This window comes from Lissotriton vulgaris, chromosome 4_1, assembly GCF_964263255.1.
Source record: "Lissotriton vulgaris chromosome 4_1, aLisVul1.2, whole genome shotgun sequence".
Lineage (NCBI taxonomy): Eukaryota > Metazoa > Chordata > Amphibia > Caudata > Salamandridae > Lissotriton > Lissotriton vulgaris.
Window position 1 is genome coordinate 488463235 of NC_141691.1, and position 26585 is coordinate 488489819.

A 26585-nucleotide genomic window follows, 5' to 3' on the forward strand; every position below is an offset into this window, starting at 1 on the left:
CCTACCTAGTCAGGGCAGTATTCACCCAGCCTTGTTGCCTGGGTCGTATAGAAAATGCTGCGCAGATAGGATCCTAGGCCAAGCTTCCTGATGTGCCAGTGCTTGATAATCTCCATGAATTATCTCTATTTTACGCAGTATCTCTGGGTCTGAGTGGGCCCTTGGTCTTCTCTCTAGTTGTTTAAAGATCTACCTCTCCACAGTAGGGCCACCACCTGTATCCTCACCTATTGGTTGCATATCCCACTTGTAGCAATGGCTTACTTATCATGTCTATATCTCCATTCCTCAAACCCTGAGTTTTAGGCCTATCCCCCTCTCGGTTCATACGAAACTGCGTTTCACAATTGTCCCTTTCTCTATGCCAAGTTTGGCGCTCCTCTAGTTGAGCCCATATTTCTTCTTGGTGTGGAAAAAAAGCATCTTGCCATCAAACATAACCTTGAGTTTGGCTGGGAATAACAACATCTGTTGTATATTCAGGTCTCCCACTTTCTGTTTAGCTAAATCAAAAAACCGCCTTTGTTTTTGTACTTACCGTGAGCAGTCTGGCAAGACCATGATTTTAGATTGGGCATTGTTGGCCTCTCCCATTTCTCATACCTCCTTAAGGGTCATGCTACGGTCTTGGTAGTTCATAAAATCCGCGGAGCCCTGACTTGGGTGGTTTGCATTCAAGTCTCTTTGGGCTCTTTCAATCATAAAGCAGGAGGAGAATTGTGCCTGAGAAAGGGTGTCTCACAGCCATTGATCTAAGAATGTACCCCTGTTAGGGCCTTAAATTACTTCCAGGAATCCAACAAAGTCCAAATTGTTCCATCTTGCCCTATTTACAGTATCTTCTATCCTCCACGCCACGTCATTGAGGGATTTGCTGAGCTCCATGACCTCTTGGGACAGCTCTTTAGATGAATCCTCTATTTCAGAGATTCTGCTTTGAGCATTTGTTACCAGTTCCGAGAGGTTGCGGAGATCCTGGGATAGTAGGGAGACCTCTGATCAAACCTCCCCTATTTTCCCCTCCAAGGTATCCCTTGATTGATTAATTGCCTAGAGGAGCGCCGTATTGTCTGGCATGTCGGGCAGTCTCTCTTCTTGTGCCCCCCGTGCGCCCACCGCTCTTGCAAATCTGTCTAGTTTGCTTTTGCCTCAGTGGTTTAGAATCTTTGTCTTTAGCCAAGATAATAGGGCAGGTGTTGTCTAATGGGTCTCAGCTTCTGGGTCTCTCAACTAAGCACCTCCCCTGTCTTTAAGCACATTCACTAGGCCTTCAGGCCTGATTTGACATCAGGTGGGTGGGCCTTGTTGATTTCCCACCACTCTACTTCTCCAAGGTTGCCTCTGGTACCTCGAGTCATGTTGTGATCTAGAGCTTCCCCTCACTGCAGCACTCGTTCATAACCATCTCTTCCCAGGCCGCTCTCACTGCCTTGCCACATCGGGGTTACCCTTGGCAATCTCGATAGGTTAATAGGTCTCTCAAGCATGGGCCTTTCTTAGAGCTGTCTCCGACACGACCAGGCCAGGCCAGGGCCCTATCTGCCAGCCCCTTTCCACCACTCCACTTCCCGTTGTGTAGTGAGTCAGAGCTTCCCCTCACTACAGCACTCTTGAGCGTCTCTTCCCATCTCTCTCCCACAGTGTCGCCACACCGGCTGCTGGTATCTTCATGGCGAGAATGGGGGCGAGACAGTCTTGTGGTTGCCCTCTGGGGAGGGCGTTCTTAGTCTCCTTCACGTGGCCAACATAAATCATGGTAGTTTAACAGGCCTCCCAGGTGTAGGCCTTGCTTTGCATTGTCCCAGGCTCAGCTAGACCATGGCTCGATCTTCATGGGACGACAGCTCTAGACCCCCAGGTACTAACTCAGTCCCTAGGCTCCGCCTAGCCGAGTCTCTTCGAGGCCTGTGCTTTCGCCTCCACCATCTCTGGGCTCCTTCTCGTCTGTAGCGGCAGCCACCAGCGGTTCTCCTTGCCCAACCCTCAGATTCTTCGCCACCTTGTCCAAGGAAGGGAAGGGTATCAGCAGCCTCCGGTTCAGGTACCTGACAAGACAACTCCCTGCCTAGGCAGGTCATGTACCCCGGCCGCACCGCCAAAATCTCCACAGGCCATCCCCAGGGCCAGAGTAGCGAGTCCCCATTGTGCAAGTATTTAACTGGGGGAGGTAAGCCCAGCACTGCTCTTGTTGTGGCTGCTTATGCTCCTGAATCCAACGACTGCCATGTGTCATCCTCTCTGGCGCTGGCTCCAAGTCGCGGCTGGTCGTCCATTGCCCTCCAGGGCATGCCCAATGACCTTCATGGCAGATGGTCTCAGGCAGAAACAAAGGGGTCCAAGTAGCATCAGGGGCCCCCCAACTGTCGCGTACACAATCACCACTCTCCAAAGGCAGGGCAGGGTTGTCGATGTTGCAACAAGAACAGGATAAAATCAGGATTTCATCCGAGCTGACAGAGCCGACAAGGAAAGCTGCTAGTTGGTCATCTTGTAAGTTGGAGATTCTTAATCCCCATTGGTGGTGCGGAATAGTATTTAACTCAAGCAGATCAAACTGCAGATTCGTTTAAGGGTAGGCTCAGAGAAATTTGCTGTAACACAAACTATATTAAGAAATAAAGCTATGGTAAAAATGATCATAGATCTTGATACTGGGTCCAGAATAGTATATACAATGCTTTGACTCTGATGCAGTACGGAAAGTGGAAACATTTTTTTTCCATTGTACACTTTGCTAAACGTTATACTGTGGTTCCTTTAGTCAAGTCAAATAAGCTTTATTCAATGTCATATATGAATCATAAAAGCACTGACAATAAATTCAAAGAAATTCATCATAAAAGCATAAATAATTCACTTAAAAACATCAATATCAGAATTATTAAATTCACTTAAAATTACAGAATCAAATTATTTAAATACAGATTTCCTTCTTCAATTAACTCCAGCAGAATATAAAATATTACAATATTTGTGTATCTAAAAGATATTGTCTGAAAATATGTTATATTCTTGGAGGTCTTAAAGGACAAAACATCTCCTGCTATCCCTTATCCATACCTCTTCTTATTGCGATTGCTCCTTTAATAAAGTTTAAAATAGAAAAACAAATGTCAAAAGAATCCAGAGAAAGAAGACTGAAGCCTTCTATGTAAGAACCAGGACGAGGGAGCCCTTAGTAGGGGTAACACAAATGTGTCTCTCACTGTTTTATACAAGCCACTGAACAGGACCAAGTACAGAGTGCTTTGTTTTTTCGTGTTATTCCTTAAGTCTCCATTTGAATTATAACAATTTAGGCAGGCTCCAATATGGCAATTTACTCCCTGTGAACAGATGACAAGCTGAGTCAGACAAAGTTCTTTCTCACACATGTACAAATGCGTATTAACACCTGTCATGCGTAAACATGCCAACAGCCCTTTACATCAGATGTACACAGTTGCTGGCCTTATTTTTTTTAAGTGCAGGCTGCAGCTCAAATCCAACAGAACATTCCAGTGGAGGAGACCCCATAAAGGGCCTGACACAGGAGCAGAAGACCAAAAGCAACAAAAAATATCTGGGGAAGAGGGGATGTCTGGGGTTCACTCACACCCTTAAATTGTTTGACTCAGCGACTGGACCACGTAAATTATTTAGCCCCTTAATAGAGTCTGTGGAATTCAGAGAATGCAGATCTTATAAAGTGTAAAGGATTACATAGAAGCATCAACATTTAGTAACAATGCCTGTATAATTGATATTAAGTCCTGAAGAGGTCGTTTTTGGTACATTGCTGCCACAAAAACAAGAATGCATGCAGTTAATAGATTAGTAATGTGAGAATTGAAACCAAAATTCAATAATGAAAACTGTTACCGTAGAAGCATGTCGAAACAATATCCCTGACAACTGGCGCAATGGGACCAGAGACTGAATCACAGCTTCACAATATTTATGCAAAAAGTCCACAAGACTACTGAATTAGTAATTGTAATAGATTGTAACAGTCGATGAAAACCCAGTGATCTTTTTATAAAGCATATTTTCCTAGAATGACTTTACAAGGACTCGTATGGACCTGAAACACAAACACTGCAGGAGTGTGGATCCAAAGTTTTGATAATGTGACTAAGTTTGTTGCCCAAAAATCAAAATGCAGTTATTCCTCGCTTGACAAAATAATTCCAAACTTTTTCTGGGCTATAGACTACAAATCAGGTCTAGGAGCTGAGCAGATCTTTTTCACTTATCGAAATAATATCTAGAGTGGTCTGATACCAACATGGCACATGACTATCAATTGTTAAGAGTGATTGTTTTGGTGCAATTAAGAAGCCCTTTTCAAGAAAAGTGATTTTGTATTACTCCCAGGATTTCATATCTACTCTTAGAGACCCAGCACTTCAGAACTGTATGTCATTTTTTGGTGCTCATTATTACATCATCCACTGTTAAGGAATGGCACAGACATGTGGTGTATATGTTGCATTCAATGTGGTATGAGCACGGAAAACGTTTGTAAATCTCGACTGCAAAATAAACGATTCGGAAGTGGAAGCAGAAATGCTTATTAGAAGTCAAAACTTAAAAGTTAATTTGACAAAAAAATCTTTGTTTATTGTTTGAACATAACTCATTGTCAACATACATTTTGAAACTCTATTAGCAGCTTAAAAATGTAAGTTGTTTAAGGTATGAACTAGAACTTGTTAGATGAGGGGCACTTTAAGTATGGCCGACAGTGGCATCAATGGATTTATCATACCTGTTACCTATTGGCAGCAAATGATAATAGTCCCAATCTGGGTAGTGGGTACCGTATCAATGGAGTTAATCAATCAATCAATCAAACATCAATTAAATTAGGACAGTGAAACAAACCAAGATCATGTGCCATCTTGGTAAATAATAAAACAATCCGGAACACTTACTTTGACTGTTGTCCGACCATCAAACGTGAATGACTTGATCTGCCCGTTCTCCAGGAATACTTTTAAGACATTGGGGATGAGGAGAAGAGCTTCTTTTTTCATTATGTCCTGTCAAACCATAGCGTAATTAAGAAAAAGGGAAAAATAAAGTCACAAACCAGAGAAACATTCCTTGTGAAGAAACTGAGTGGAATGTTAATTCAAGGGGTGCACAAGAAAGTAATTGAAAATACAAGTACATAGAGCTGGTTTACATACACTAGTATAAGTGGTATTTTATCTCTGAATGTGTTGTATTTGATAATGGATACAATAAAATAACATATTGAACTTGAAAGTCAGTTTTAAGGTTCAGGAGCATTCTTTATTTACTTCAATCTTTCAGCATGTAAAAGGGCATGGTTTATAATTATGAACATATCTCAAGGAGTCACTGACCTATAAGATATCTAGGGACCTGATTTTCATTTGGGTGGTAATGGTAAATCCTCTACATTCTGGAGGAAATGGGCAGTCCAGAGGAGAATTCGGGGGTTTGGGGTGGGGGGCGGGGGAGGCCGAATCTCGTGATTCAGTGGCATGCAGTGAACACTTATCTATTGCCGGAGCCAACCTTCTCTAAGCCCAATGACTGGGGGTGTAAAGTAGTTGTGATAGAGCATTTACTTTATGCTTCTTTACACATTTTGCCGGAGTTAATGTCTGGGCTTAAGGGGGGTTGAGTTCATAGAATGTTGGCATATTCATTATTTATTACCAACATATATATTTATCTATTTATTTCATCACTGGGTTATACCCTTCGTGCACAGTAGCATTTTGGATGGAAAAACAGGACCTCCTCCACACCCCTTAAGCAAGTGCTAACCATGAGTTGGGGAGGCCAGGGCACCCAGCAGGGAAGGCTGGTGCCAGTGTTGGGGGAGAGTTCCATTGCACCCCATGTGTAAGATAGAGTAAGGCAGGCGTTCAATAGTGCTTGTGTTCACAGCCCCTGCCTGATCAGGACTATTTCACTAACTGCCTTTTTTTGCAGGCTAAATTGGACCTTGTTCTAATGCAGGAACACCAGACTTTTCATGATAAGGCCCCTAAAGGATAAACCAGTGGAGTTTCTTTGAGTGGATGTCATGTTATTTCTTGGTTTCCATAATTAAGCGAGCACTGTTGGATGACTGTTGCTTTCAGGGGGGGGGGGTGATCTATCTATCTATCTATCTATCTATCTATCTATCTATCTATCTATCTATCTATCTATCTATCTATCTATCTATCTATCTATCTATCTTACCCACTGTCGGTCCCCAATATGTAGTTATAGTTAGGACCTAGTATCAATAGGAAACGCATTTTTTTCTCTGCCAAGAACTTTGGTGCCGTTTGATGAATGTTCCCAACTTTTCAATATTAGTACGTCTCTCAGATCAGCTGCTGTGTTGAAAGTCTCAGGGGTGAACCGTCAAGTGGGGGCTGAGAAAAAGGGGGGTCCCAAACCACGTTTTGCCCATGTTAATTTCCATATAGATTTTAGACACGGCTACAGACCAAACTTGTGCACGGAATTACATCAAATTTGTCAGAAAGATATCTCTTCGTTTAGTGTAAATCTGTTCAGTAGTTTTCGTGATATTAACTGTAAACTATATTTGTACATCTAGGGACACAGATCCTTCGTGGATCCACCCTTGGGGATTCGCACCTCCACGCGCCATAGCAAGGTCCTGAATGGTTGCTCGCACCTTCACAGAAAAGTTGAGTCCGCCATTTTATACCTCGGAATATGTCCCCGGGGCTGAAAAGTTGCTTGTATACTAATTGAAGGGATCAGGTGAGAGAGCCTTACTGACCCCTAATGTATGTTATAGATGAGGGGAAACCATGTTTACTGGGAAGTAAAATGCCCTAAAATGTTTTTTTTTTCATTAGTGAGATCCGCAGAGCCATCAAGGTGCCCAGCGCAGCTCCTCGTTTAAATCCACGAACCATGCCGCAAAGTTACATGGGGCAGCGTGGAGTGTTGCGATGGATCCACGGATACCGGTATGATAATTAGGTTGTAGTATATAAAAGTATATTTAGAAAAAACAAATTGTGAGTGTATATAAGGTAAAAGAAAATGCGTAGCTTCTAGATAGTATATTAGAAGGGAAAACAGAAGGTTTCTTAGATGAGAATATTAACTAAAATACATTGAGCAGGAAAGAAAAAAGAGAAATTGCTATACAGAATGTATATTAATCTTATTATGCTACTTTGAATCAATGCTTTTGAAATTAGTGGTGGGTGTTTGCTTTTAGTATGTAATTAATTAGTATGTAATTTGCACATGCTCACAGAGTCAGGGAAACATCTAGAGACCCAGTTACAATCTAACAAAAGCAGTTATGTACCCATCACTCATATAACCAGATAGTGACCGCCACACTCAGTCACACACCCATTTACTTATGCGTAGATCCATGTTTCAGTACTAGTTTGCAGATAGAGCTTGGAGGGACATTCACAGAATGACACCTGTACAAAAAGGCTAATTCAACACTCTTCAGAAGGGAGAACCCTGACCTCAGAATCAGGGCCTCAAAGAGTGAAGGGTTTCAGAAGGAGGGAGAGGAGTGGAGAATGAGCGGGTAAAGTCTTCAGAGGAGAGAGGGAGACCCCTTGAAAGAGACTACTCTATTGGATACAGTACAGGAAGTACTGTCTCCTGCAAACCACAGTCACCTGAGGACCTCAAGGACAGACAGGCTGTGTGGGACCTGAGGCTGAAGCTGGCCCTGATAAGTGCAGAGGAGAGAAAATGTGAGGCTCAGAGACCTTGGCGGAGAAAAGGGTCTTGCTATCTGGAGTGTCAAGGAGGTACACTTGAAGGCCAAATACCTGTTAGAGTCTAGCAAAAATGGTGCAAGCACCATTACTGTGTCCAGTGCAGAAGAAAGTGTTCATATGTTGAGAGACTGTGTGCCTGGCTTTTAGGAGGAGTTTGATATAGACAGGTTTTTTCTGACATAAGAAGTAGCTGTAGAGGTAAAGAGGATCTCTGAGGAGGATTGGATAGGTACCTTTGTAGTCACATTCTGGCTGTAGAGGAGGGGAAAGGTTGAGGTATTCCACTATAATGGAGATCCTGTCAGTACGTAGAAATTAACCCCCCGAGCAGTACATGTTGAAATTCAGGGTTAGTCAGATACTTTGACAGTACTGCTGAGAGGCTTTGGGGGGGTACTTTTGAAATGTTTGTTAAAAGTACTGTTTTTTTTTTTAATAAGGTGTTTCTAACAGTTTTATACTTTTTCTGTTTTTTTAAAGAGAACTGAGAAGAAGCAACTTGAAAAAAAAAAACGTTCTCTAGACACTCATTGGGGTTTGTTTAGTTTGTTTCATCTGTTACAGTTCAATGGCATTCCCCAACCTCTTTTGAATGTAGGTGATGATACTGTAATGTGCTTATATTTTTTCAGATCTAGTTCTTTTCACATTTTCAAACTGTCCACTTGAAGGCAGCATTTCCTCCTCCACGGAAATTGCATATTCGAGAACATCTACATCAGGGGTCTCTAACCTGCAGCTCTCCAACTACCTCTAAGTAGTTCACATGTGTACAGCCCAGTTTAATAAATTAGAAAGCTTTTGCTTAGTTAAATTAATATACATAAAACAAAGTTGAGATTATACAACACTAATAATATTAGTAGCTCTCAATTCGATTAATTGAACATAAGTAGTCTCAGTACAGAAAAGGTTGGAGACCCCTGAATTCTACATCTTTATAGTACACATTATTGTTTTTAAGATATAATGTAGCTCTCTTTACTTATTTACATCTACTAGTTTCTGCCACATTTTTTGTTTGTTTTTCATAGGCACACCAATCACTAGAATAACAAGCTGTTCTTCCAAATCTATCTCTACACCCACAGTTTCAATATTGTGTTTGCCATCTAAAGGAAAATACATGACAGTACTTTTAAGCCCTTTCTGAAGCTCAGCAGGTAATACCTTTAATGTTAGGGTTTGCTTGTCTCCGAAAGTAATCTAAGTGATCCCATGGATATTCTGCACAACTCAGGGTTGAAAACCAAGTTGGTTCTCCTAAATTTCGCAACATGCACTTAAGCACAACATGACAACGATACCAGCTGTCGCGGCTCCTGGAGAGAGTGCTGCGGGGCGGTGGGGGCAGGGTGTGGGGTAGTAAACTCCGGTATATGGCCGGTTGCAGTTAAGTACATCTATAAATATATAAAACAAATTATGTTACGCATGCCGCAACGCCATTTGGGTTTCAGTGCTTGCAATGTAATTTGTCTTATTTATATATTTAACTCCTGTTGTCGTATGCCGGAGTTTACTACATCCCACCCTGCCCATCCCCCACCCAGCCCCACCGCCCCTCAGCACTCCCTCCAGGAGCCGCAAATTGGATACCAGTACTCATTCAACCCAATATTTGCAGAGGTAAAGTAAATAGACAGCCGCACTGCAAGTACATGGTTGGGGTACTACTGTATCAATTTATTCGAGCCAAATACTTCAAATACTACTGCAGTCCCATTTATACACAGCAGTATGTCTATCAAGCTATCCAGGCTGAATGAAGGCTGATAGCCAGAAACCGGTCCTTGGATGCTTGATTCCGGTCTGGGAAAGACATGGCTTGGTAGTTCGGACTGGACTGTTCCCATGGGGCACAGGGTCAGAGCTGATTTGCATATCGCCAGCGTCTAACCCAGGGTGGTGTGGAGTGCAAAAAAATGATGGATTTAGGCCCAGATCCTTGTACTGGGGTGAATGTATGACATTGTTCTACATTCTGTCCATCATCAGTGTTTTTTGCAATTTTCACCCCGAGTGTGCTGGGTATACTCAGACGTGAGTCCCAGGCTCTCCACACCACTGGAGTCAAGCTATCCAGGCTGAATGAAGGCTGATAGCCAGAAACCGGTCCTTGGATGCTTGATTCCGGTCTGGGAAAGACATGGCTTGGTAGTTCGGACTGGACTGTTCCCATGGGGCACAGGGTCAGAGCTGATTTGCATATAGCCAGTGTCTAACCCAGGGTGGTGTGGAGTGCAAAAAAAACGATGGATTTAGGCCCAGATTCTTGTACTGGGGTGAATGTATGACATTGTTCTACATTCTGTCCATCAACTGTGTTTTTTGCAATTTTCACCCCGAGTGTGCTGGGTATACTCAGATGTGAGTTCCAGGCTCGCCACACCACTGGAGTCAAGCTATCCAGGCTGAATGAAGGCTGATAGCCAGAAACCGGTCCTTGGATGCTTGATTCCGGTCTGGGAAAGACATGGCTTGGTAGTTCGGACTGGACTGTTCCCATGGGGCACAGGGTCAGAGCTGATTTGCATATAGCCAGTGTCTAACCCAGGGTGGTGTGGAGTGCAAAAAAACGATGGATTTAGGCCCAGATCCTTGTACTGGGGTGAATGTATGACATTGTTCTACATTCTGTCCATCAACTGTGTTTTTTGCAATTTTCACCCCGAGTGTGCTGGGTATACTCAGACGTGAGTCCCAGGCTCTCCACACCACTGGAGTCAAGCTATCCAGGCTGAATGAAGGCTAATAGCCAGAAACCGGTCTGGATGCTTGATTCCGGTCTGGGAAAGACATGGCTTGGTAGTTCGGACTGGACTGTTCCCATGGGGCACAGGGTCAGAGCTGATTTGCATATAGCCAGTGTCTAACCCAGGGTGGTGTGGAGTGCAAAAAAACGATGGATTTAGGCCCAGATCCTTGTACTGGGGTGAATGTATGACATTGTTCTACATTCTGTCCATCAACTGTGTTTTTTGCAATTTTCACCCGAGTGTGCTGGGTATACTCAGTCGTGAGTCCCAGGCTCTCCACACCACTGGAGTCAAGCTATCCAGGCTGAATGAAGGCTAATAGCCAGAAACCGGTACTTGGATGCTTGATTCCGGTCTGGGAAAGACATGGCTTGGTAGTTCGGACTGGACTGTTCCCATGGGGCACAGAGTCAGAGCTGATTTGCATATAGCCAGTGTCTAACCCAGGGTGGTGTGGAGTGCAAAAAAACGATGGATTTAGGCCCAGATCCTTGTACTGGGGTGAATGTATGACATTGTTCTACATTCTGTCCATCAACTGTGTTTTTTGCAATTTTCACCCTGTGTGTGCTGGGTATACTCAGACGTGAGTCCCAGGCTCTCCACACCACTGGAGTCAAGCTATCCAGGCTGAATGAAGGCTGATAGCCAGAAACCGGTACTTGGATGCTTGATTCCGGTCTGGGAAAGACATGGCCTGGTAGTTCGGACTGGACTGTTCCCATGGGGCACAGGGTCAGAGCTGATTTGCATATAGCCAGTGTCTAACCCAGGGTGGTGTGGAGTGCAAAAAAACGATGGATTTAGGCTCAGATCCTTGTACTGGGGTGAATGTATGACATTGTTCTACATTCTGTCCATCAACTGTGTTTTTTGTTACTTGTACCTCTTAACCTATCTCTTCCTCTACATTTCTAGGACTCATCTCTTCTTTTGCAATGGGACTACTCTTTTACTTCATAACATCGACCACTTCTTTCAACTGTAAACACTAATTCACTCTCTTGTAAGTAGCTTTTTTAATGAAAGTAAGGCTTCCATTCTCCTTTGAAAATTTAGCAAAAGTTATCTTGAGTAATAAGCATTTTCTTTTTTTGTAGACAACACTGTTTTATTTCGTGTTTTTATTCTGTACCAAAATAAATAGTTTGAGCTTCAGAGTAAACACCTTATCAACTACACTCTCAATATATTATTGGTTGTTTGAGGGCAGCTCTTCTTGTCTTAGTGTCTCTCATTTTTCATACCAAATTCTATATTACTCTATTTCTAAACATCCTTATTCATATTTCTTTACATTGTTTCCGGCTTGTCAAAGTATGTGTTTTTGAATAGTATTTCTTTACTTTTAATCTGACTTTCTCCTGCTCTATTATAAATTAGGAGAGGTCAATTAAATAGACAGCAAGATAATGGGTGAGTTCCTACAGTAGTTATTCAAAAGTTCAAGTTTCAGTGTGTATTTGGAATAGGTAAATAAGTCATGTTAGTTAGTTGCTCTGGTTTAAATTGTATTCTAATATGTTAAAACATTACTTGTAAATTGCTAAATATATTTATTACTAATTTAAGTTAAGGGTAAAATTGTAAAAATTGTAAATTGATACTTGTATAGCGCACTACTCACCCACAAGGGTCGCAAGGCGCTTGTACGAATACCGCTGTGGAACCCATCCAGGATTTCCCTGTTAGGCGTCCACTCCTGGGCACCCCCAAGGTGGAGGCCAGGCATCCTTAGCGTTGTGGGGGCCGTTGTGGAGATTAAGCAAGCTACTGCCCAGAGTTGCAGAGTGGGACTCCATGATTGGAATAGGCACCGAGGCGAAAATTATCAGGTCCGTGGAATTTTTGAGCCCAAGACCCGCCGAGGCAGGGAATTGAACCCTGGTCCCGGGCTGGACCTCTGCATCAGGGTCTGCCGCTCTAATCATTGAGCCACACTTCTCCACAAACACACCGATACAGGTACTCATACATGTACTCACACACCTATACAGTCATTCACACAGGTACTGACACACTGTCACACACCCACTCAAAAAGCAGTAGAGCCACTAACAGACCTACTTAAGCATGCAAAATTCTACTTACATATACATAGTGTGCAGTTTTTTTTTTACTACAATCTTTATGGTTGTTTTCTTTGCAACTGATCAATGATTATTGTTTCAACAGAACATCGTTTGTGGTGCATGAGTATACAACCTAAGAACAATAGAATTGAAAATGGACCCACAAAACAGATTTCTATAGCAACAAACATGTGACATTATGCACAGTGAGTAACCATCTCATTCAAATGTTCACAGGCAGCTGGTATTATGATGACTGCAGCTGATGAACTTTCTCTCAATAGTGCAGTAGAGGTGGCATATTCTGCTGCACCTAGTTTCTCTTGTATTATTCAGTTATACACCCTTTCATGAATTGCTTTTAAAGCGTTTCATTTGGAACTTGTTCCATCTGAATAATTTTTGGCCGTGCTACTGTATGCTGCAAATATTACACTGCACATATTTAGGTATAATCACTTTATTTTGTGCTTGCTGGTGCAACAATATACTTGCATGTGTTTAAAGCAGATGTGCACAAACTGTATTTGTAAATAGGTCATATTATGTTTATTTGTGAGTGCAATGCACAGTATTGCTTAATTGCAATTCAATAGTTTGCAGTTTGGGGTTTTTCTTCTACAATATTTATGATTGTTTTTCCCCACTGTCAATGACTGCTTAAACATTACACTGTTTACGGTGTATGAGTAAAGAAGCTGAAAACATTAAAAAGGGAAAATGAAATGCTTATTTAAATTAATGCACAACTGTACGGTATGAGAAATGTTAAGTTATTTCTTAGAATTATGTCTTTATACATTGTTGAAATTGTAAGTTACTTTTGTATTTCTATTAATCGTCAAACTAGTAAATATTTGTGTTTTCTTCTATTAATGAAGATCAATTGCACCAACCATTTGGGTTATGTATTTTACTAAGTAGTTCATGCAGTGTTGTTCAATATCCTTAACCCCTTCGCTGCGGGGGCTATTCCCCCGCAGCGCTGGGGGCGAGGGGGGCGCACACAGCGCCCGCATGCTCATGATGAGCTGAGCTCCTCATGAGCTAAAGTGCTCCTGTACTCATGACGAGCTCACTCATCACAGGTGTATTGCCTCCCGTGGAACGCTCAGCACAGCGGGGGAATTCTCCCCGCACCTGAGCGTTCCACGGGCCATGACGAGCTGAGCTCGTCATGAGCATCAGAGCGCCGTGGCTCATGACGAGCTTAGCTTGTCATGAGCGTTGAAGGCGTTAAATGTTGAGGATGCATTCCCAAGAACACATTGCTACAGGTACTAACACACCTAGGCACACATCAGTACAGCAACTCACTGACCCATATAGACCCAGATAGAGGCACTCACACACACAGGCTCACACTGATACAGCCAATGACACACCCAGCCAAACATTAATACATCAAATAACACAACCCGGCACACAGTGACACACCCAGGAATATACCTATGCAGACACTTACACACTCAGGCATAGAGTAATGCAGACACTAACACAGCCACCCAAACACTAGTGCATCCAAAAACACACCCATGCACACACTTAGACACCCAGAGACTTACCAATGCAGATACTGACCATCCAGGCATACACCAATGAAATCATTGACACAGCCAACCAAAGAGTAATGCATTCAATAACCTAACCAGTCACACACTAATGCACACTGAGACACCCAGAGAATAACCAATACAGATGCTGACACACCCAGGCATACAACAATGTAAACAATGATACAGCCAACCTCCCAAACTTTAATGCATCCCATAAAACACCCAGATACACTGAAGTACACACTGAGACAGTCAGAGACTTAGCAATGCAGACAATGACACACACAGGCTTACAGCAATGCAGACACTGAGACATCAAGCCAAACACTAATGCATCCAATACCACTCCCATTTACACACTGATGCATACACTGACACAACTAGGGACGTACCAATGCAGACACTGACACTCACAGGCATACAGTAATGAAGACACTGACACAGCCAGTCAAACACTAATACATCCAATAACACATTCAGGCACATGCTGACGCACACACCAACACACCCATGAACATACCATTGCAGATACTGACTCAGCCAGACATAAAGCAATGTAGACAATGACACACTCAGCCAAACACTAATGCATCCAATAACACACCCAGACACACACTGACACACCCTTGGACTTACCAATGTAGACACTGACACGGCCAGCCATACACAATGTGGACACCGACACACCCATCCAAACACCAATGCATCCAATAACACACTGGGGTACACACTGATGTACACGCTGAGACACGCAGAGATTTGCCAATGCAGACACTGCCACACCCAGGCATACAGCAATGCAGGCACTGACACAGTCAGCCAAACACTAATGCATCCAATAACACACTTGGGCACACACTGACGCATACCCTGACATATCCAGGGACATAGCAATACAGACACTTACACACCCAGGCATACAGCAATGCATATATCGACACACCCATCCAAACACTAATGCATCCAATAAGACACCCAGGCATACACTGACACACCAGGGACATATCAATACAGACACTGACATTCCCAGGCACACAGCAATGCACACTGACATACCCAGCCAAACACTAATGCATTTAATAACACACCCAGGCATGCACTGATGTATACACTGACACACCAAGGAACATACTAATGCATTCACTAACAAACCCAGGCATACAGTAACCCAGCCAAACACTAATGTATCCAATAATACCCCTTCCCAACCACCCAGGTCGCAGATCCCAGTGCCGGCCAAGTGATACCCAGGCAGGAGGGCTGAATAGAGTAGACAGACAACACTACTGGGTTTATTGTCTATCCCCATGGCCACTCCCTCCCCACACCGATGAACCCGCGAATCGCCCCTCAGACCAGTAGCCAGCTCACGTACCACTTGTCACAGCCACACGCACTCGCCCGCCCCTTGTATTTCCCTTTCCCTCCCAATTTGGGAGATATTTCATCCCACAGTTTACAGTTGAGTTTCTTCTCGGCGATTTGGAAGCGGACTTACCTGTAAAGTACCAATGACCAGACACATTGCGGGGGATAGCATACACAGATAATGGGGAGGATGTTATACCAATCCTCACCACCATGTAGCTTAAGGGACCAGACACAGCAGGATGCATCATCATATAACGAGGCAAATTAATAATAGACCTATGGGCGGTGATATGTTACTGTACTTGGAAGATCAGAACCTAAATGGAATTGTTATGTTGTAACCATCGTGGATGCTCCACAATTGCAAACATAATGGTTAACCTGTGATATATCTGAAGTCTTACATGGGAATCTGTAATGTAAAACCCTAATAAAAAGATCACCCCCAGACACACACTGAGACACCCAGAGACTTCCCAGTGCAGACATTGACACACCCAGGTATACAGCAATGCAGACATTTTACACAGGCAAACACTATTGCATCTTATTCCACACCTAGGCACACACTGACACACCCAGGGACTTACCAGTGCTGACACTGACACACCCAGGCATACAGCAATGCAGACACCGACACACCCACTCAAACACTAATGCATTTAATAAGACACCCAAGCATACAGTAAGGCATCTCTGCCACACAAAGGCATACACCAAAGCAGATTTTGATATACCCAGGAATGCACCAATACAGACATACATACACTGATACACCTAACCTAACTCTAATGCATCCAGTAACACACCCAGACACACACTGACACACCTGGGCACACAACAATGCAGACACTGACACAGCCAGGCTTACACCACAGCAGGCACTGCACACCAAGCCAAACTCTTATTCATCCAAAAATACACAGAGGCATACACTCATGCACACACTGACACACCCACTCTTACCTCGATACAGTAACTGCCACATTAAAAACACAGAGCTAGTTCTTTCTTTTAGTAAAAGATGGTTCCAACAAAGACTGTTTTCATTCGTAGAAAGGTTTTTTAACAGATTTTAATTTTTCTTCTTTTTTTGAACAAAAAGTGAACAGGGTAGGAAAAGGGTAAGGATGGGGAAACGCAAAGAAGCAACTGGCTTCACTCTTCAAAAAGCAATATGTAGTCACCGGAAGCAAAAAAAGAAAACTAACAGTGATGCTTCTTCATTGTATCTAAGAATGCACCCACAGAAGACATTTGTACAGTGACAAACATGTGGCATTTCATGCAGTGAATAACCATGTCACTCAATTACTCACAGGCACATGGAACTGTAATGACTGCAGCTGATGATGGTTCTTCAAGACTGCGGTGGAGGTTTGCTGTCTTGCAGCACCTGCTATCTCTTGAATAATCTGGTTGTCGACCTTTTCATGAATTGTTTTTAGGTGCTTCCATACGGATAACTGCTTGCAGCAAATATTGCGCTGTACCTATTTTGCTGGTGCCTTCTGTTCTACAGAAGGTATAGTAAAGTGTTTCCACTCATCACTTGCGAGGTGGTGTGTCTCCCTCCTCATCCTCAACAGGTTGTGGATGCTCATTTTGGAAGGACGATGTTGCTTGAGTCCATGTGTAAAAGCAGAGCAACACTGGCTCTCAATCCTACTTCTATAGACGTCACAAGAGTAGTAACTGCTTTTGGGAAGGGGTTTTCCATGTGGAAGGGTGGGGTGCTCAATGTATGCAATCAGAAGGCAAGGGTTGGGGGTGTGTGAATGAATTCGCGAATCCAGACCGTAAATTTGCAGATTAGCTTAACTGGTAAATTTGGTAACTTTTTTGACAAATAGATATAAAGTGGTCTATATATACTTGTAAATATGTGCTAACTGATGTAATTAATGACAATAGAGGGGTGAACATATGCGCAGTAATCTTTAAATGTTTGGTGAATCTGCAAATTCAGAGTCATGGATTTGTTCCGATAATGTGATTGGGAGTGAAAACCATAGAGCAGTGGTCAGTGTAAGTCTTTGCAGACATCCAAAGGTACTGCAATACCCCCCCAATTTTTTTTTAAAAATAACATTTGTTTAAATACATTTAAAAATACTTAATTTTTTTTTACATTACCTACATAGGGGATGTTTATGTTTTTTAAACTTAGAAAAATTATATTGATTAAAAAGAGAATGTCTAAATGCCAAACAAGACACACATCGCCTACAGAAAATCCTGGCTCAAAACAAACGCCAAACAAGACAAACTTCACCTACTGAAAATTAACGCTAAGAAAAGGTACTATTCAGACAGTATTCAAAACGTTAAATGTGCAAAGAAGAATTCCTTAAAATACTCAATGAATTTCACAAACCAAATTGCCTAAAAGGAACTAATCCTGTTACTCAAGATTTCACAAACAAACTGGCAAATCATTACAAGGACAAAGCAGACCCATTGGACTAGTACTTAAAACAGAAACAAAGCACCAGCACTAACCCTTGTACAAAACAACAATCAAGCCTCTCTGTTTCCTTCCAACACATCTCACACGATAAATGTATTGACCTGGTCAAAGCAAGCAGGCCTGCCGGCAGCCCTTCTGACCCCTGCCCGCCACAAACTTTCAACACAATTCTTTTAACAACCTTTGCTGCCATTCCAGTAAGAAGAATAATCAACGATTCCTTTACTACTGGAATATTTCCAGAAGAACTCAAAAAGTCATACATACGCCCTTTACTGAAGAAAACAAACTTGGACCCGCTGAACCCTGAGAACTACAGACCCATTACAAATGGACCTTTCCTGGGCAAACTGATAGAAAGAGCAGCGTTTGCCCAGAGGTCACAATTCATTGAAGAGAATGACATACTTTCAGACTTTCAAACAGGATTCCGTCTGGGAAGAGGCACTGAATCTGACCTCCTTGCCATCTGGGATGACCTGAAGAATACAGTTGAACGCAACGGGGTTGCTGCGCTACTCCTCTTGGACCCCTCAGCTGCCTTTGACACGGTTGACCATGACACTCTGAAACAAAGACTCTATGAAGCCAGCATAGAGGGAACTGCTCTAGACCAGATCGCATCCTACCTTCGAAACAGAACTAATGTCATCCATACCCCACCTTTCTCGTCCAAACCATACTCCACAAAAGCAGGGGTCCCTCAAGGTTCTATCATCTTGTCCATGCTTTTCAAAATCTACATGAAGTCATTACCTGTACTGATCAATAAATTTCACATCACGTGCTATAACTATGCAGATCACACGCAAATACTCCTTCAACTGGAATACCCCAAAGACATTGGAAAATCACCAATTTTCAGCTGTCTCACAGCCGTGGATCAGTGGATGACTTGGAGCCATCTCACATTGAATGCTTCAAAAACTGAAATACTCGCATGTGGCGATTGGAAACATTACAATCCGCTTGCCGCATGACCTAATTAACTGGGATCACAGCCTAAAGTATCGAAGGAAGTAAGAAACCTCGGAAAGCCCATTGACTCCAAGCTGTTGATGAATGCCCAAGTGGATAAACTAGCAAGATCAAGTTTTGTCACTATAAAAACACTGCAACGGATTTTCCCTCATTTGGGATTTCCACACATGGTCCAAGCTACCATCTACCTTGTTCTGTCCAAACTCAATTACACCAATAGCCTCTACCACGGATCACCTTTAACGACCATAAAAAGACTACAACAGATTCAGAACTCGGCTGCCAGACTACTCTTGCACATCAAACCGCAAGACCACATCTCCCCTGCCTTGAAAGACCTGCATTGGCTACTGGTTGCCAGAAGATCCACGTTCAAGCTGCTTTGTATCACCCACAAAGCAATACATGGAATGGGACCACTATCCGTCAGGAATAAAATCACCAAACCCATTCAACAAACGAACCTCTGCTCTAAAGGAGCATCTCGCCTAAAAAATCCCACCATACAAGAAAAAAACATGGGTTGCACATCCTTCTCTGTTCAAGCAGCCAAACTATGGATCTCTTTCCCCCCAACATAAGGGCCACCAACAACCACCTTATCTTCAGAAAAACTACTCAAGATTTGACTCTTCCACACATAAGCACCATACGCATTTAGGAATTTATAGCATTTCCCTCTGTATATAAGAATTTGTTTTCACTATAGATATGTACCTATCTTTGTGTATTACTTCGTATAAACATACAAAATAATTATGTTGTTGAGAGAAAAAATAATAATAATAAATAAATAAAAATAATTTTTTGTCTACATGTACATACTTCCATTGTGCATCTATGTACCTTCCATGTACCTGGATCTGTGTGTCTGTTACTTTTCTCCTGAAACAGCATATCCAATGCACTACCCTATTTCTCATCCTGTGCCTCCTAGCAATATCTTTAATCTACATATACTTACCTCCTTTATGTTTATATATATACTTTCAATGTACTTATGGATCTATATATTTATCACTTTCTTCTAATTTAGCATTTCCAATGCATGACCCTATTTCTATGTCTATACTTCACTCAATATATCTTCTGGCCCAACCTTCTGACTCATCTGAAACTTCTTTCTACTACTCTTTGCAATGCACTACCCTATCTCTAACCCTATACATCTATCAATATATCCTCTACATCCACACTCTCATTTATCCCAAACCCCATACCACTACTATCAATATCTTTAATCTACATATACTTACCACCATTATGTATCTATATACTTTCAATGTATTTATGGATCTATATATTTATCACTTTCTTCTAATTTAGCATTTCCAATGCACTACCCTATTTCTCAGCCTATACTTCGCTCAATATATCTTCTAGCCCAACCTTCTGACTTATCTCAAACTTATTTCTACTACTCTTTCCAATGCACTACCCTATCTCTCATCCTATATATCTATCAATATATCCTCTACATCCACTCTCTCATTTATCCCAAACCCCATACCACTACTATGACCGCCAAAATAACCCTTTCTAGACTCTCTCCTACTCTACCCCTCCTTGCAACATCTGACACCTCTTTTACTATACCGATCCCCTAAAACAAACCTTTCTAAACTCTTCCCTCTGACTCCTCCCCTCAAAAACTCCTTTTTACTCATCCAAAAGCCTCCTCCTACTGCTAAGACCTAAAAAAAAGAATCCTCCACTCTTTTATACCCCAACTATCCTTTTTAATCAAGATTACCAGACTAACATGTTCACTTCTCAAATTTCATATTCAACTATACTAATTCACCACTAATCCTTTATTGGGTTCCAGAGTAGCGTGCTACTCGCCAATAAAGAGTCTCAACACCCCACCAGGGTTACAAGTGCTATATAAATGCAAACCTTTTTCCTTTTCTAACCCCTCCCCAAACCTTCTCAATCCAAATACCTGACTAACATATTCACCACTAAAATTACTCTCATGTTTCACCATACTAATTCAACACTAATCCGGATGGGTTCCAGAGTAGCGTGCTACCTGCGCTTCAAAACCCCATCAGGGGTAGCAAGCGCTTTATAAATACAAACCTCTTTCCCTCTTCTAACCAGCCACCTACCCTTCTCTACCCAAATAACTGAATAACATATCCACTAATCAAATTACTTCATATTTTACTAATTTTCAATACTAATCCTTTATGGGTTCCAGAGTGGCATGCTACTCGCCAGAAAAGCGCTTCAACACCCATCAGGGGTAACAAGTGCTATAAGAATGCAAACCATTCTTACCCTTTTATCCCTCCGCTATCCTTCTCACTCCAAATAACTGACTAAATATCTACCATTGAAATTACTTCATATTTCACCATATTAATGCACCACTAATCCTTTATGGGCTTCCTGAAGAGCATGCGTCAACAAGCGCTATATAAATACAAACCTTTTTCCTCCTCTCTCCTTCTGCTATCATTCCAAATCCAAATAACTGACTAACCTATCCACCACTTAAAATGTACTAGCATGTTTCACTATACTAATTCAACACTAATCCTCTATGGGTCCGGAGAAGCGTGCTACTCGCCGAAAAAGCGCTTTGACGCCTCCTCAGGGGTAGTAAGTGCTATATAAATGCAATTACAATTACAGTACCAAAAAAATAAAAGTAAATTGTAATACACTTAGTATCAAAAACAAACCCCACAAATTAGCTTAAAAAGCTGAATAGTAGAGGGGCATAATATTTTATAAATTAAATTTGAAAAACTTTGAAATTCACTGAAAAAAATAAACATTACAGGGACGTTATAGTTAGGCTCACGCTTCACTTGTACAAAATCATTGAAATTCAGCACTTGAGCTAACTATAACTCACACTTCCGCAATGCACTGATTATGAACTCACACATTACATCACTAATGACAGAGTCAGTGACATCACTGATGACATCTCAAACTAGATCACTGATGACATCATCCACAGAACCACTCAAACCCCCATACAACGTGTCATGCACCCACTCACACACCCACACTCATACCCATTGATGGACCCATACAACCACTCACATACCCACTCATTTAATCATAGAGCCACTTACACACTCACTCACTCACTCACTCACTCACTCACTCACTCACTCACTCACTCACTCACTCACTCACTCACTCACCTATATTGGCAATGACACAGCACTTCCTCATCCATACAGCTACTAATTTGGCCGTATGTGAGAGCGGGGTGCTGGCGATACCTACAATGGCTGCCCTGTTGCCGAGTGTAAGACCAGGGGGAGCTTGCTGCCCCGAAAACTCATGTCCCCGCCCCCCCTTACTACGCCACTGAAAAAGTAACAGTTTTCATGGCCCTTGGAGAAAGCCTGCTCCAACCTGATGTTGATCTGTTTCTCTTTCTATGCTAGAAGGAGAGTTACTCGAGTCATTTGGTGGGAGTAAATTAGCAATCATTTCCGGGGTTGGAAGGGGTCAGATTGGAGTTTTTAAATACCCACAAGTTTACATGTTTGTGGGCGTTTACGGGCATACAGGGCAGACCACGTCTTGTAACACCCACTTCCCATCCCTTGAGTGCTGTATCTTGTATACTCCTGTGCTCTGCTCAAGTCTGATGGTGATCAGTGTTCCCTTTCTATACTAGAATGGAGGTTACTCCAGTCATTTTGGGGGGATGGGGAGTAAATAACCAATCATTTCCACGGACGAAAGGGGTTGGACTGGAGTTTTAAAATGTTCACAATTTTATATGCTTGTGGGCGTTAACAAGCGTAAGGGTAGACCACATCTTTTAACAGCCATTGCTTGTCCCTTGAGTGCTATTTACAAAGCAGAGTTCTCCAGCTGTGGCCCGTGCAGGTAAGAGCGGTGGGGCCGGGTGGGGAGTCGATTTTGACAGACGATGACGAGGGAAAATTGATTATTCATTTAATTTTCCCTCGTCATCGTCCGTCGAAATACCCCACCACCCTGCACTGGCCTGGCTGGAGTTCTCTACACTCACGCTGAGAAATCTGCAGTAGTAAAGCCATGTCTATCCTTTTGGCATTCCCGGCATTAGTATATGGAGGTATTTCTGACCGTAAACACTTGGGGGCATATTACCAAGCAATAGCGATAATTATCGCTATTGCTTGGTTAGAGACAAAAATTTATCGCTGACCTGCGCCGATTTTTATTGCAGATAAACCTTGGTATTACCAAGGTTTATCGCAAATGCGATAAAAATCGCCCGCAATGCATGAATATCGCTGAAAAGTCAGGGATATTCATGCATTACCGAGCTAATGCTCTTAGCCATGTTATCCACCTCCCATTGGATACCATGGCTAAGAACTGGTCAGGGCAGGTGTTAGCTTTTGGAGATATTCGCGCTTAGCGCGAATATCTCCAAAAGTTGGTAATAGGAGATAGGGATGTTAGCGACTGTTTCCAGTCGCTAACATCTTGGCACGCCCACTTTGCATGTCATTAGTGATAAATTTCTCTGACATGCAAAGTGGGGCCCAAGATCGTCTCTATCTCCTACTAGCTGTCACTAACTGGTGTTAGCGACAGCTAGGTAATAGGGAGATAATTTTATCTCCGCTTTCTTGGCTTTTAAAGCCAAAAAAGCGGAAATAAACCCCCTTGATAATATGCCCCCTGGTTACAAGCAAAAATACATTTGTGAATTGGACCATTTATGTCTATCAAAACGTCCGTATTCATGCTAATTTAATTTCCCCGGTTTGAAGGTCAGTTTTACAATTTATCCACAAGCATGTTTATTTGACTCTTGTTATTTATATTTGAACAGATTTACAACACTCATCTGGAACCATCAAGGAAAATGTTGTCCTTTGTGGAAAGCAGAAAAAAGTGGATGGTAATTTACAGTACCTACTTTATAAAAATGAAAAAGATTTTTTTCATAAACTTTTAATATAACTTATCACATCTGAAGTTATATATGACTGTAATAATTGTAATAAAACAGAAATGAGCTTAATAACACTCCTTAGGGTATACCTGTAATATCTATTTATAAAGTTTGAAACAACAAAATGCAATTCCGTTCTGCTAGGGCAAAAAACCTTTCAAAAATATCAATGCTTTAATGTTCCATTTCTGCAGAATGGCAGCAGCGACTAATATCATTTCAAGAGGCAATCATAGTTCATGCTGTCAGGTGGATTCTGGGAATTTAAGACGAACGATCCCATCGGTGTCATCTAGACAGACGCTTTGGATCTACAGAGAATTGGTTGTTTGAGAGCATCACCGTAGCTCACTTTTGACAGCTTTGGCACTCTGCCTAGCCGGCAATCAGGTATATACAATCCCAAAGTGCATTATGTCGTTCGTGTTCAAGCAAAATACACATGTACTAAGAGGTTGAAAGGTGACACCACAACCTTCCTCCAAAGCTCAAAAGGGATTGGCTGAACATGTTGGAGTAGGATTAAATAATCCCTCTTGCCCTCCTATTACACAGATACCAACCGCAGCTGAAGTGTTAGCAGGATGCTGCAGCAGAGGGAGGAATGGATAATGGAAAGTTGTAAATCAGAGAAGAAAGTGAGCATTGTAGAAAGGGATGAGAAATGAACCTCACTGCACATCTGCTTGTGTTTCTTTTCAATAAACAGCGACATCACACCCCTAGATCTGAAGTTATATTAAACAACAAACTGTGAGTCATTGGAAAGTGCAAATCAGCTGTGACTACAATATTTACACTCATAGTTATCTGGTTGTGTCTATTTGATGTTTTCTCTGTAGGTCTGCAGTAGAAGACTGAACAAATTATGCATTTTAGTTGTGTGGTGCGAAAGGTATCAACTCAGTGTTTCCTTTGCCAAATTTGCTGAGCTCTGGAACCTATTCATAAAGGAATTTTGGAGTAGGTAAAGTGTCACTGCTGTAGTATTCTTTTACATACTCTTATAAGCCGTTGTGAGCTAGCCTCAAAGCAACTGAAATAGGAACGGTAAAGGAAAGTTTCAGGGAATATTTATAAACAATTAATACAAATAGAGTGGACTGTGCCCTCTTGATTTGTATCAGCAGGGAGTTGCACGTTTAGGTCAATTTACAACGCATGTATGGATATTAGGGGGGGAATTCCTGTACTACTACCTATTCCCATACTCATAAATGTTTTTGTGACTCTGCTCCTATGTTAATAAAAAGACAGTTTACAAACTGGCCTTGAGTGAGAAAGTGCAGGTGTGAGTGACATTGCATGGGGAGAGAAAATCAAACTTTTGTCTGCTAATCATCATTAAAATAATTTTAAACTATGGTTTCTAAAGTGTGACACTAAAAGTGGGACTGGTCACAGGGAAACTTCCGTTTAGATTGGGCCTTTCCAATGGGCACATTGGAAAACTCAGATATGAAACAGAATCACAAAACGTCAAGGATTCGCAAAGGACAGGTGGGTGGCAGCTCATAGAAAGCTGGGCACTAAGTAAAGACATTTTAGGGTGAGGAAGGGAAAAGGTAGGGGATCCAGGGTTCAGAAGACAATGGGGCTTTGGGGGGGTGGCCGACCGGAGGGAGGCTTGCCCCCCCGGGGAGTTTTGGGGCCCCGGGAAGAGGGGAGGGGGAAGCATTACGAGGGGACACAGGAAGGGACGTGGGTCTTGGGCTAGGCAGTAGGGTTTGGGCTCCTTTTGGGCTGGTAGGGATAAAACCGGCCGTTTTGGGTCACTGTGCACCATTTCGTGGGACAGTGACCCAGCAGCAGGGGGGCGTAGTTTGGAGCGTTGTTGCGGTAGTGTGTTAGGGGTAGTTAGGGCCTGTGTAGGTAGCGGTTTGTGGCTGTGCTGAGCGGGGCATCGAGGTAGTGGACGGGTGTGTGCCGGGCGGGAACTTAGGGAGATTACCTTTGAGGCGGCGGAGCTGAGGAGAGCGTGTCGGCGGTCGAACGGCGGCGGAGGGCTTGGCGGATCCACGGGTGCAGGAAGCGTTGCGACTGCTTGAAGAGGCTGGCAGGACGGACCTCCTGAGGGACGGTGTGCGGGTAAGGCCACCTCGGCGCGCTGCAGATGGCGCCGCGGTGGCGGCGTGTGAGCCTCCGCGGTCGCGAGCTAAGAAGGGGGAGGGGGCGGGAGCCGGGGGCGGAGCGGCGCGAGGCGGCGTTGCGAAGGCGGCTGGGGCGCCGCGGAAGAGAGGAGGCGCGGCGAAGGGGCGCGGTAGCCAGAAGAAGGCGCCGCTTGTCTTTGTGGAAGGGGCGGGGGGGTTGGGAACGTGCGCGAGGGGGGGTCGGGGGGTTCGGGGGGGACAAGGCCAGGCAGGGGTCGAGGGGGCGTGCAGGGCTCACAAGCTCCCAGGAAGGGCGCTAGGCAGGAGGGGGTGATGGAGGGAGACGGGGGCAGCCAGGGGGAGGACGCAGAGGAGTGGGGCAAAGGGTGGGGGGGGGAGACAGAGGGGGCACGAGGGGGCAATGATGGTGGGAGGCAGGAGCAGGGGGGTGAGAACACGGTGGGGGGGAGGCGAGGGGGCTGGGGAGGACAGGGGGGGTTCGCCGGTAATCGTAGAGGAGTCGGAGGAGGAAGTGGGGGACGGTGAGGGGGGGGCGGGGGATGTGGAGTTGGGGTCTTCAGCAGATGAGGATGTGGTGCCTCCCAGTGGGACGG

General features: G+C 43.2%; 1 protein-coding gene across 1 annotated transcript in view; it reads right to left on the reverse strand.

Annotated features, from left to right (window-relative positions):
* FRMPD3 (FERM and PDZ domain containing 3) overlaps positions 1-26585 on the reverse strand; it is a 786479-nt gene that overhangs the window by 332297 nt on the left and 427597 nt on the right. The window contains exon 5 of the mRNA XM_086964646.1: positions 4917-5024. Coding sequence (XP_086820772.1) covers positions 4917-5024 — 108 coding nt within the window. The remainder of the gene's footprint in view (positions 1-4916; positions 5025-26585) is intronic.